Below are 13768 nucleotides of genomic sequence, written 5' to 3'. Positions count from 1 at the left end.
CAGGCCTATCTTGCCATTCAAAGGCTCTCTGCCAACCTGGTTTCATGGGGGACAGGATGGTGATGGGTGGCACAAGCAGCACTAGTACAGGGATGAAACATCTCCCTTCCCTAATCTCTGGCCATCCTGGAGTCTTGAAAGGGGCCTCCCAATCCAGACTCTGTAGGCATCCCCTGTAAATGCAGTCTTCCAGAGCCATCTCCACCACCCTCTGCCCGCAGCCTGCCATTGCTATGGCAACACAAAGCTGTTTATTCTTCTGCCAGAGCCTGAACAACAAATCCTGGGCACTGGCTGACAACAGTCAGGGTCTTACAGCCCAAAAAGGAAATCAGACAGGGACCAAACTATGCAGCACCCCCTTGCTACCATGTGGGAAAGACAACCCACCAGGCAAAGAACAGCCACACTGTAAGATTTGTCAAGTGACCAAAGCTGCTTCTCTGCAGCCCAAATCATGTGTAGTGGTGAATCTTATGTGAGTGGTAGCCAACTAAAGGTTAACCCGGGGTAAAAGGCAACCTGTGGACTAATTCCAGTTGCCATGGGAACTAGAGAACTGAGAGAGGAAAAGAGACAACTGCAAACTGCCGTCTGAAACCTGCCAGAGGCTCTGTCTGCAAATGAAGGAGGGCAGCTCTGCTTCAGTAGAGGGAGATTACAGCCTCCTGAGCCTGGAGGACAGGGAGACCAGAGAGCAGCTATGAGGAGACTGGCCAGAAGAGAAGGAGCTCACTAGAGTCCAAGAAGGTGTGAAAGGATTGGCATCTGAGGGGAAGTCGGCCAGCAACATTCAAGGCTGCGAAACATCTCTCTCTCTCTCTCTCTCTCTCTCTCTCTCTCTGTGTGTGTGTGTGTGTGTGTGTGTGTGTGTGTCTAAAGGAAGTGGGAATCACTGGGATGAAAATCAGCTACTAGCTGTTAACTTAGATTTAATAACAGTCAAAACATACAAGTTATTTGTTCTTTAGCAACCAAATTACATGCTCACCAAAGTTGAAGTGACTATTGTTCTGACTAAAATCCATTCAGTGAGGGTTTGAACACTCATCCAAGGAAGTACTGTAAACAAAACACTACTACACTTGTCTCTTCAGCTAACCATCCCTATGGCAGCCCTATTTCCCAAGGCAGTTCACTCCACTCAGCATGGCTAAGCTACAACAGTAATTACTTCCCCAGTCATGATTTCCATGTCATGGTAGGACCTAATCCCCAAGTCAGGTCCCTCTCCCTCCCCTCCATATTCAATCAAGGCCAAGCAATCAACCATACTCAAGCATAGTCACTCCAAGCAGGCCATCCTCAGTGTGCATCAGCCTCTCATCTCAATGAGCTAAAACATGACCTTCTCTTTCAAACACCCTACCTCTCCTTTCCTTCACACATCCACACATCACAGTGGTGGGCACAGCTCTACCTTAACACTACAGTTGCATTGCTAGAACACAGCCACGGTTAAATGCCAAGGAAAAGTGTGTCCAAGAAATCTTCTATCCTATCTATTGACATGCTGACAACACAGATGTAACTATATGCAGATGGGCCAAGAGGCCACAGGACCAATTTATTGGATTGCTCACTGGGTGCAGCGGGCCTGTATGCTTCCCTCTTCCAATTCAGGGGACTTTATTGGCCTCAAAAGAAGGCAAGATGTTTCCAGACTGGAACCAGAATGTTTCTAGACTGATAACTTTTTTTGTTGTTTCCGACAGTGGAAGATGTCAGACCAAAGACAGTTGGCACGGTTCCTTGTAGCCATGGAGAGAAGCAAAAAGCATCATTGGGAAGACTGGGGCTTATGCTCAGGACACCTAGACTGAGCACTGTATTTAAATCCCAGAAAGCATTTCCACAAGTCAGATCTGTCTTCCTCTTGAAAAGTGGCTTGAATAATTTGCTCAAGTCATCCATAGGTATATGCTCTGTAAATCTATTAGTTTATTTTGTAAGACGCTCTGGGAATGCCGACTGACTAGTGAAGGGCAAGGTATAACTTTTAAAAATAAATAAATAATTTGGTCTGTAGGCACAAGACTGCAAGGTACCTGCTCCCTGTGGCATACATTGTGTTTTAAAATCTAGATTATGTTGACTGACCAAGGTGGGGGGATATGCTGGAAGGTGAATTGCCTGACCTTGTGGCAAGGTGTTTGGCCACAATTATGTTGCCACAAAAGGGGCAAACCATACTTGTAGTAAAGGATATTAGTGGCCAATGGTAGAGGCTGGTACTTGGTAAACCAGGTGAGAATGAGTCATATAAATCTCAGAATGAGCAAACATGAATTTATTTGGCAATATGTCTTAGGACCAAATTACCATACCTAAGAGAGAGAGAGAGAGAGAGAGAGAGAGAGATGTTTTTACTTTAAAAAAATGCAGATTTAACCCTTTCCCCTTGCACTGCAGTCCCTATGAAAACTGCCCCTTGAAGCTGCTATTTCCCCTAGGTGGGAAGCTACCACTGGCACCAATTATAGCTTCCCTCCCAAGGCAGGTAGCAACTTTAATAAAAGGTGATTTTCACTAAGAACACTGCACAAGCTAAAAAAAACACTACCTGTGGTTCCAATCCTAGTCTCACCCAAACTGTTATTTTTTTAAAAAAAATGAGACACGTTAAATGCATATACAAATTTAACATATTGTTTAGTTTGGCCCTTACTTACAGGCAACTGTAGCTTGCTGATGGGCAGAGTCTGTGTATCCTCCTAAGGGCCACTATCACTGGCACAGAGGGAGACACAGGCCGGCAGCAAAGTTTCCCCTACACCAACAAGTAGGCCCCTGTTAATTTACAGAACACTCCCTCTTGCCCCAGGGCAGCATAAGGGCAATCTCACTTACCAATTGGGGGTGGCTAGGTTCCCCAAAAAAGAAAGCCTCTTCTTTCAGCACTGGGAGCCAAGCCCTGGCACCATGTCCCTGCCTGCTCACATCCAGGGAGGAGAGCTAGGTTTTTATGCCTTTCCCCTGGGGCTGTGAATCACCAACTGTGTCTGCACATGTCGCTCAACAACACTCTGTGACTCACCCCTTACCCCAGGGCTGCGCGGGCGGCAGTAGCTGGCCTGCAGCCCTATGCCAAAATTGAATGACTGAGGGCTGCTTGGGGGCACTACAGGCAGAACCCTTCACACACCCATCCAAGCAAGGAAAACAACCACTTTCCCCACCCCAACTCTCTGAAGAGAGTTCAGGGTGGAGCAAACAGGTCCCATACACAGGAATCCTTCCAGCCTCCCCCATTTCTGTGATGTGGCTCCTGGGTTTATACCAAGCTCTGATGGGTAAACTGAGCCAGTGTTCACCTCCCAAGCTTCTATCCATCTGCACCCAGTTTCTAGTGTCTTTGTAGTAACTGGCACGGAGGGCTTCAGAGCTCTGTCCTGTAAAGCACAGACTAGAGGAAAAAAATTACTCGTGTCTTTATTTATTTATTATTTGATTTATATCCCACCCTTCCTCCCAGCATCTTGTATCTTGTAAGTAGAGCTGACAATTACCCTGACCCTCCAAAAAACAGTCAACAAGAACCACACATACATACATATTACAGACACAGAGCCAAAGCACAATCCCTATTGGCAAATGTGACAATGGCAATTTGTCCTCACAAAGTGAAAATGGATTACAAAGAGTAAAAAAAAGAAAACCAATAGCAAATAGTGCCAACTCCTTACAGGAACTTTAAAAAATGTCCCTGCCCCAATGGAGAAGCAGATATGGTAGCTGGGGGGGGGCACTGCTGTATTCCCTTCTCCTATTCCCCATTCCAAAGCCAGATGTAACAACTCATAGCACTGGAATTGAAGACACTGTTCCAAGAGTGGGAATTATCACTCCTGCTCTGGCACTACTACTGCCATTGTCCCATCAGCTGTGAAAGAGTGCTGGAGCCCTACCTGCTAACAAAGTGGGTGGGGAGGGGAGTCAGGGAGACAAAAACTCAGCTTGCCTATTTACAGGGTCTAAAAAATCTATCACTCATTAGCAGCATGGTGTTTTTTAAAATCCTGCTCATGTAATTGGGCACAAGCAAGCAAATTAGAGGAAACTTTGTTCTATCTATTTGTAAGCAAACTGGCCTGAAAATATCCCTACTGAAGGTTAGCATATAAATCATTAAAGTAAATTAAACTTTGGACAGAGCATAGAAAAGGGAGCAATTCATGTAACCTCTTTTGCAGTTTACCATATTCATGTCTGAAGTGAAAGATGCATATCTCCCTTGTGTGCAGTGAGATGTGCAAGCTCCACATACGTCCCGTTACGAGGGACAGGAGTCATTTCCCTCTTTGTATGTTACACAGGAGGCACAAGCAAGAGGACGTGCAAGGGACTCATTCATCCTCTGTCAGTATTTTGCACGTAACGCTAAACCAAACCATGGCTTAGAGCAAACATGCAAGTTTCCAAAGCAAAACAGCAGCTGCGGTGCTACCCCCTGGTCCTACTGCTCCCACACTACCCAGGGCTAAGCCATGGGTTGACTTAGTGTTAAGTCTGAACATGGGCTCATGGCTTGTCTCCCCCAGACAAACCACAAGTGGTAAATCAAGAATCTTGGTTGCAGCTTGTGCTTTTTCTGGAGTGAGACACAACACAAACCCGGGTTTGAACATAATGCTAAGCCAAACGGTGTCTCAGCCTCAAGTAGCACAACACTTCTAGGGAAAGACTGCTGCAATTGCAATCTTTTTTTCTGGGAACATGCATATTTGTTTGTTTATGCTAAGACATGGTTTGGCTTAGTGTTACATGCAAACCAGATCATTGACTGAAGCTGCTCTGAATCTCCGACTGTCAAAACCCCTCTTTGGGCTGTGACGTCATGTACAAAGCAGCAAAGTGCTTTACTCCCTATATTCTCTCCAATTGCCCTGGGATCTGTCACTTTATGGCAAGCTATACACTGTATAGTATACAGGATCAAAAGGCAAAGAAGTGCCCATAACGATGCAAGATTTCTGTCAACAAAAGAGCTCCACCATATGAATCTCTGGCCTGGGATTCTAATCTCATACTAAGGACTAAACTAGTCACAGGAGTGTCAGGCATACATTTATTTTGACATGTCTGCCCATGTATAAAGCAAGAGGTGAGGGGGTTTTACTTAAAAAGGGGCACTGAAATTAGAATTAATATGCATGTTTGCACCAGCCATAAGCCCTGAAGTGGTTTCTTTCCCTCACTGTTTCCCCAAATATATATATATTTAAAAAATCTTTCTAACTGGAACTAGTTAAACAAGAGGTTGTCAAAGTGTGGTCCATATGTTAGCTCATCCAGGTGGTCCACAGAAAGGATGTGGAACGCTCAAGTATATCTGTACTGGTCCTGCACTGAATTTATTTTTTCCGACAACAGGGCCAGATTACCAAATAGGGCCAGATTATCAAATAGGTTAACAAGGCTCTGGCCTTTTCATAATACTGTGCTGGTGCAATATGCTAATTTCCCCCTCCACCTCCAAAAAAACTCAGTTAAAGGAACCCTTATCAGCCTAGCCTAGATCTTGTGATTTTCATAAGGTGTTGGTTTTGAGATAATACTGATGCTGAAGGGATAAAAGTGATTTACATATGAACTATATATGTGCTTTGATTTGTAGAACAAACAAAATTAAATGGTCCATTGAGACCCCTGGCAATTTTCAAGTGGCCTGTGAAAAAATGTTTGAGAACTTTTCGACTAAGAAACGGGGAGGGAAAAGGGACTCATGAACAAGTTCCAAAGGCTGAGAGAGAAAGTTGTACTGAGTGCAGAATCCTCTCCAGTTTTCTAAGCCATTAGCAGAAATGGTCCATACATTTTAGAGTTATTGACCCTTATTTATTTATTAGATTTATATCCCACCCTTTCTCCCAGTAGGAGCCCAGGGCGGCACATTTAAAATTGTACTTTTAAAAAATGGAAACCAAAAATTTGTGGGTGACTATCAACCTCAGTATTCAAAGCTACAATGTGTATCACATTGCCATGTACATTTTCAGTTTCCCAGCCATGCTGCCTCTCTTACCTGGGCATATTTTAATCCCACTTCCATCCTAGTCCAATTATCTCTGTCAGCTTCTCCACTCCCAGCTCCAAAACCATCCTTGCACACCCTTCTTAGCAGCTACACCTCCTATTTCCCAAGAAGGCCTATAATAAGGCCTATATTCACGTTCATTTTTAAGTGACCGTGACAGCCCTAATCTAAACCCCACCTTCTTCTTCAAGGCACAAGCCACAAGCTTTTTGGAGGGAGGGGGGAGAGAAAAGCAGAGAGGCAAAAACTGACATGAGTGGCACCTATTGTCCACCTCCTCCCCTCCATCTGGCATTGCCAAGCTTGAAGGAGGCAAAAGGTGACCGCCCCTTTAAGAGGCCTCTCTGCAGGTGTTTAGTGGGGGAAGGGGGGGAGAGCGTTTTCCCCCCCCTTCAGCACTGGGCACTCCTAGGCCTCCCCACCCAACCTGTCCAACAGGTTTCAGACCATGCTGCCAAGAGCTCTCTTCCTTTTTCTTCCTCGCTCCGCTTGGAGCCCAGCAAAATACATCCAGAGTTCCCCAGAAGGCTTGGCTAAATGCCCACCTCAGTGGTGGACAGCAGTGTTCTAGCAGCGGACTCCTGATCAGGCAGCTGTCTGGTAGTATTTTCTTATTCTATCTCTCATCCCATCCAGGGATCCAGGCCAGGCGTCGGGCCTCCCAGTGATTCACCTGTTCTGGGCGTGGCAGCTGCAGGCAGATCCACCTGTCTTGGATTCCAACACAGGCAACACCAGGCCAAGCTAGGAACTTGCTGCATTTGTTCAAACACCTGTCACTATGAGAAACAACTGAAGGAAGGAGGACAAGTAGGAACCCCAGGTCCAGCTAACTCCAGGTCTGTAGACCTGGACCATCAAATGCAAGAAAGCCTCAAGTGCGTGTGACCACCCAGGACTATCTGATCAGGCTAACAACAGCGAACCATGCTGAAATCCCAACAATTGTGTCATCTGCACATTCTTGGGTCCCCCCCCCTTTCAAACTTTATCCATACAGTATGGGACCCCTATTATAAAAAAGAAGCAACTAAATTACAAGGCAATATAAAGTCAGTCTGAACACTACTGGCAGTATCAGCAATGCACTTAGGATCAAGAGTACTCTCCCACCCTTCAGCAAAGAGCCTGCCAAAACACAAGCTAGATCAAAGGAAGAAAGGACAGTCCAGTAGCAGCTTTCAAACCTATGAAAACAACAGGCATCCATACCAACAGATCCCTGTTACAACTTCCCAACAACAGACATGTGCTCTCTAGTAAATGATCTTTTTTAAAACAGTAAACCAAACTTTATCATAATTTTAACATACTGTTTCAGTTAGAAATGCAAGCTTTTCAGTTAAAAATATGTATTTAGTTGAATAAAGTTAATTCATGAAACTGATAAACATCAAATACAGACACTGTGACACTTCAAACATTCTAAACTCCATTAAGACAACTGATTATCAGAAAATAAAACTATCACAAATATTAAAACATTTAAACACTTTGTAAGCATTAAAACTCCATTAAGACATATTTATAATTTAGACATATTTTAATCTAATACATTACTTCTTCAAACATAAATTATTAAGGCTGCAATCCTCTACACGTTAATTTAGGAGCAAATCCCATGGAACTCAGTGGGATTTCCTTCTGAGTAGACATGTATAGGATTAATCCTTCCCTACTATCAAACACTGAAATGTCTCAAATGCCATTAAAACATTGTATCAATTCACAGAAGCTGTAGCTTTTTATATTAGATCTTAGAACATAAAACATTTAAGATCTATCACAAGCATTACAACATTAAAATAAAAATTATGCTTGGGGTTTGCTTAGCATTCCAAAACTTCTTAAACAGTTCCCATTCCTGTTCAGATTTGTTCACTCTGTATCTTTCTTCCTTTACATGAGCTCATGTAATTTTACTCAAAGTTGTTAAATCCCATATTTTAATCTATCATTTCTTTATTTGGAGTATTTTCATCCTTTTCCAAGAAAAATGATTTTAATTTTTTAGGGCCAAAACAGATGAGATGTGGAAGATCTGTTATCCAGGCTCCATATGTTTTCATTTTTACCTAAAAGCAGTTGTGGGGTGTTCCAAATGTGATCAAGGGGGTCCTTCTTTAATGAGCTAAAATCGTCCCACCTTCACAACTGTATGTTTTCTGCTGTGCGACTAATAACATTTTAACATTTAATTGAGAAATGGATGGGAAGTGTTAAATCCTAGACCAGGGATTGGGAACCTGTGGCCCTCCAGAGGTTGTTTGACCACTACTCCCATGATCCCTAATTATTGGCCATGCTGCCTGAGGGCTGATGGGAGCTAGAGTCCAATGACAACATTTGGACGGTCACAAATTTCCTACTACTGCCCTAAACACACACACACACACCACTGTGACTGCTCTGCTCAGACTCAAACCTCCTGCATATCATCAGTATTGGCCCTTAGCTCCTAATAAATTTAGATTAATATAATAGTCACAATAACCAGAAAACTTGTTCTTCTCTCTCTTCCCCTCTATAAGATGTTGGTTTATCACATTTTTATTCCACTCTTCCTCCCAGAACCTGTGTGCTTTACACAGAGGTTATCCTATTTTATCTTCAGAACAAAACCCTATGAGGAAATTTAAGCAGACGAATAAGAATTGGCCCAAGATACACAAGTTAGCAGGAATTCAAATTCAAGTTCCTTTAGTCCAAGTCCGATATGCCATGCACTCCATCACACTGGCTCTAAGTTGATGCTAAGATCAAATTACTCCAATGCCCCATAGCAAACATGATTCCAACTGAAGAGTTGTCAGAAGTATGGAAGCCAATTTGCACCAGTCAGCAGCAGCATTTCCCAGTTCCTATGGCTTAAAATAAAGCACCTGAGAAAGAGCCTTTATTCACTCCAGTCCCTGACACAGCATGCTATCTATAACAGGACTTAGGAGAGTGTGCTAAGATTTGCCTCTTGCTGTAACCTTTGAAGAGTTTTCAGGCCCCATATTTCCTAAACTGTATTGCATCCTGCAACAGAACTCACTGCTCTCCCACTTCATGCCAAACAGCAATTTTTCCCAATGACAAGTTTACTGCTCCCAAATTACACTACTACGCTGCGGTTTGAAAGCAATGGCTCAAACCTATAACCTGCCCCCTAGGCTGGTTTGATGCACTAGTTGCCGATGAAACCATGGCCCAAGTTGTACAGAGATATCACTTACATGCAGGCAGCAATCCCATTGGAGTAAACAACACAGCTCCCACCATTCTCACAGGGCTTGTCGCCATCCAAGCACTGTACGGCTGCAAGGAAAGAAAAGGAGTTTGGTTAGAGCATACCACGTACAGCACTGGAAGGAAAGTAATGCTCAGGCTATGAAGCCCAATTCTTATGTTTTATAGTCATGTTCAGCTCTAGTTCCAGACTAAGGGATATGGACTAAACTTGTGATTTTTGTCTTTACATCCTCCACTGAACCCCAAAAGCTGACTTGTTCATAAAAAGCTGACATTAGTTTACATAGCTCAGTATCACCCACACCAGGAGGGATGGACAACCTGTGGCCTTCCCAATATTGTTGGGCTCCAACTCCCATCAGCCTCAGCCAGCATGGCCAATGGTGAGGAATGATGGGAGGTGGTGCCCAGCAACATCAGAGGGAGGGGTACATGTGCCCACACATCATCTCTGGTCTACACTGACTCCCTACTCCTAAAGATGCCTAGAATTGAACCTGCTTAGAATTGAACCTGCTTAGAATTGAACCTGGGACCTTTTAAGCAAAACACATGCTTTGCCACTATGCTATGGCTCTTCCCTCTCTCTTCCTCACCAGAAAGTGTATGTGTTTCATTTAAACAAGATCATAACAGCAACTGAGAACAGACTTTGCCATCAAAAGCATCACCCAGAGTCCCACAATAGGATATTTTTCTTGCTAAATCATTCAGGAATAGTTCATACCTGCTATTAAAATGATCATTTAGGAATCGTTTATGGCTGCTATTGTTAGGCTTCAGAACAAACACACAGCATGCGCTCACAAGATGTGGAAAGAAAAACAGAAGCTGCGGATGCACCTTCACGGGGCCACATTAGACAACACAAGACAAATATGAACAGAACAGCAGAAGCTCCACAAATGAAGGGACTAACCAGAATTTCTCACAAGTTGCAAGTAGGCTTAACTGGCTTAGTCAGTACAACCAAGAATAAAAAAGGGGGAACCCAAGATGCTGAAAAATATGGTATTTATTTTCAAAAAGGTGATGATCTGCAAAACTCTTGAATTAAAGAAAATGGCCTCTCCTCAGAGCTCCCTCCCTCACATTTTGTGGGAGAAAACAGTTCCCACAGGAGAGGGGCAAGCACAGGGATCCATCTAGAAGTCTGAGCCTCCATCTATCTTTATTAATGATTTGTAGCAGGATGAGGGCAACTGGCTACCAATGGACCACAACTAGCTCCAGCCAATTTCCACCACAAATTGAAGGCATGCATGCAAGCCTTTTGTGGACCATGCCTGCCCTTCTGAGTATGTACCAATACCAATGCACATACATACAAAATGAGAGGGTGACCCAATGCCTCTGAGTTTTCGCTCATTTCACAGTGTAGGGGCACCTACTACACCAGGATAGCCAATTTGGCGCCTCCCAGATGTTTCAGACTATAATTCTCCATCATCTGTGAGAATTGGACATGCTGGCTGGGGTTGATGGGAGTTAGAATCCACAATTTCTGGAGAATACCATGTTGGCTCTCCCTATAATACATTGTTCATTCTTGGGGGCAGAATTCTTCCCATCTAAGGTACCAAGGAACATGATAATGACCCAGTTCATTTGTAGTACTAAACCAAACCATGGCTTAGCAACAACACAAAAAGGTACAAGTTCTCAAGAGGAGATCATGGCCACTTTGCTCCCCCCAAAACAACAGAAAGGCCCATAAATATAAAAATACTAGGGGCTCCACCCCTGCTCGCTTCACTCGCCAACCCCACCTCCTGTTGCCAAAGTACCCCTTCCCTCCCTCCCCATGGGTTGCCAGCATGAGTCACCAGCACTTACCTCCCTCACCTCCACGTGCTCCACAGGTCACCAATGCTCCCTCCCCCACAGGCCACCAGCCCTCCCTGTTCCCTCCCCTCCATAGGTCACCAGCCTGTCCTCCTGCTCCCCCTATGGATCACCACTGCTTCCTCTCCTCCACAGGTCACCAGCCCTCCGTCGCCCCACAGATCTCTCCCCTACGGGTCTCCCCCACTCACCCACCGACCCACCAAAGGGATCACTTGCCTCTGCCACCACCCCACTCACTTGTTCACCTGCTAGCTGCAGGCATTGCTGCCACCGCTGCCATGCAACCCACACAACTCACACCCTGCTGCCACCACCGGGCATCTTAAGCGAGCGGCAGTGCCACTGCACACTGCCTGCACAGAAGCTTGGTAGCATGACATTTACAAAAATACTATGTAGGAAGATACTATCTTGTACTTAAGAAACATATATTAAAGGGAACAAACAATTATACAAATAGAACAACAATATTTATGCATGACTTGGAATTTAAAAACAAATGGGTAACTATGGGCCAACGTTCTATGGATTTAATGTTACTGCTAATTAAACATTCAAATATGGAAATAAAGAATACAGATAAAGCTATTCAGGATTATGAAACGAAATTTGTGTATTGTTTATTTTTCTATTTGTATCATCATTCCTTTTTATATGTTTTTTGAGTATAATATATTTTCATATTTGTGAGTCTTTCTGTTGTTTGTGTGTTGATCCACAGGGACCTTTACTGCAGATTGCACTTTGTTCCTGCTGCTTCACTGCTATTAGTTAAGCCATGGTTTGGCTTAGCATGTTGTCCAAACCTGGGTTTGTGGTTTGACTCGCCCCAGTCAAACCACAAGCTGTAGCCAAGGTTTGTTCTAAGGCTTATCGCTCAAGGCTTGTCTGAGGAAAATAACCCATGAGCCCCATTTTGGATGTAGCACAAACTATGGCTTCACTCACAGCCACATGGCAGCAGCAGGATCGGAGGAGAAGCAAAGCACCTATGATCGTCTTCCTGGTTACCCACACACTCATGCATTCACATTGAGTCATGGTTTGGCTTAGTGTTATGTGTGAACTAGTTTAATATCAATATCAAGGGGAAGGCTCCAGATCCAAAACTGCTTGGGTGGGAGCAGTCTATAGCTCTGGTTGAATAAGTTAGCTACTCGGGTAGCACTTATTAAAACAATTAATTCTACTTCCTCAGAATAGAAACCAACAAGCCCAATTCAAAATTCTGCCCTAATGCCACACAAACAGGGCCCTCGTATGACATACAAAAAGGCAACAGTTTTTTGGGGAGGCATTCCAGAAAAGACAGAGAACATCTGAGGACTGCAGGTAACCAGCTAGGATCCCTAAACATTCTCATCACTGCATACCAAAGATCCCTGGCAGCCTTGGACTATGGAGATTCATTGGAATTATGGGGATTGCCCATGAGCATGATGACCTCTGACAATTGCCATGGAGAAGGTCCTCCGATGAGAGCTAATTGAACGCAGCTTCAACCTCCAGAAATCTGTACAGGCAGCCCCGTGCATGGGGAGGCTAGTATTTTTAAGGTAGCCTGCAAAACCAGACCTTAGCAGAATCCTGCTTCTTAAGTAGAAAGTCAAAGCCCTAACAAAACTGGCACAGAAGAAAGGGGAGTCTGCAGCCTGCAGTCATTCTATCCCTCCAAAGTGTTATTATGAGTGGGTAGGAGGAGCCAATTAGTAAATTGCCCAAGCCAAGCCAAACACATTTCCTGATGAGGCCCAGGCTAGGGAAAAGAACCACTGGCACCCATCTCTGCCAGCCATATGAGTGGGGTGCTTGAATGCCCACTGAAGGGACTGAAATTAGAGGCACATCCATTCCCAAAGGAACCCCTTTTCAGGTTCAAGAGACGCTACAAGTGCTCTGGGCTTGCTCAAGGAGGGAAATGCAGCTGAGGAGCAAAGGGAGGCAGACTAAAACCCCTCCCCTCTCAAGAGCAGAGAAGATGGAAGGAGCTGGGGCCCAGCCGTTTCACTCACTCTCAGCCATTTTCTAGAGACCCACTTGTAACAGAGTGCGTGCCCAGCACACAGATCAGTCCCAAACAATGCCTCTCTCCCCTCCCCTGCCGCCCCTTACTCTGTCGGCACGCAGAGCAAGCAGCAGTACTGCAGCAAATGTACTCTCAGTTATGCCCCCCCCGTATGCAGACTATATAAAACACTCCCCACCCAAATATGAACATACTTTGCTGTAGTTTTCACCCTCCTCACAACTTTGACAACACATAACTAGCAAAGGCTACATACAAATAGATTATCCTGACATCCCTGAATGCAAACACTCTGGTTACTAGAATCTATACAGATGTGTACTTACTGAGTTCCCCCCCATCCCTCCCTCTCACACATACACACATATGTACAGAATGGAGCAGCAATCAAATACAGATATCAAGCACAATAATGAGAAGTATTCACAACACGATTGTACGACTGCACATGCACGCACACAGTATGTTGGGAGCTCACAAAGGCAGAGATCCCTGAGGAATCCTACAAAACTCCAAACACAAACACAACCTGTGTCCAAATGTTTTTGAACCAGCTTTTGCACATCTAATATTTCATATATTAACATGTAGACGTTACAGGAACATGTATACAACATACA

At 44.3% G+C, this 13768-nt stretch overlaps 1 protein-coding gene across 1 annotated transcript in view; it reads right to left on the bottom strand.

Moving 5' to 3' along the window:
• NOTCH3 (notch receptor 3) overlaps window positions 1-13768 on the bottom strand; it is a 64539-nt gene that overhangs the window by 40509 nt on the left and 10262 nt on the right. The window contains exon 2 of the mRNA XM_061616579.1: window positions 9259-9340. Within this exon, the coding sequence (XP_061472563.1) occupies window positions 9259-9340 (82 nt within the window). The remainder of the gene's footprint in view (window positions 1-9258; window positions 9341-13768) is intronic.

Source organism: Rhineura floridana, chromosome 3 (assembly GCF_030035675.1).
Source record: "Rhineura floridana isolate rRhiFlo1 chromosome 3, rRhiFlo1.hap2, whole genome shotgun sequence".
Lineage (NCBI taxonomy): Eukaryota > Metazoa > Chordata > Lepidosauria > Squamata > Rhineuridae > Rhineura > Rhineura floridana.
This window is presented reverse-complemented; position numbering and strand designations above follow the sequence as displayed.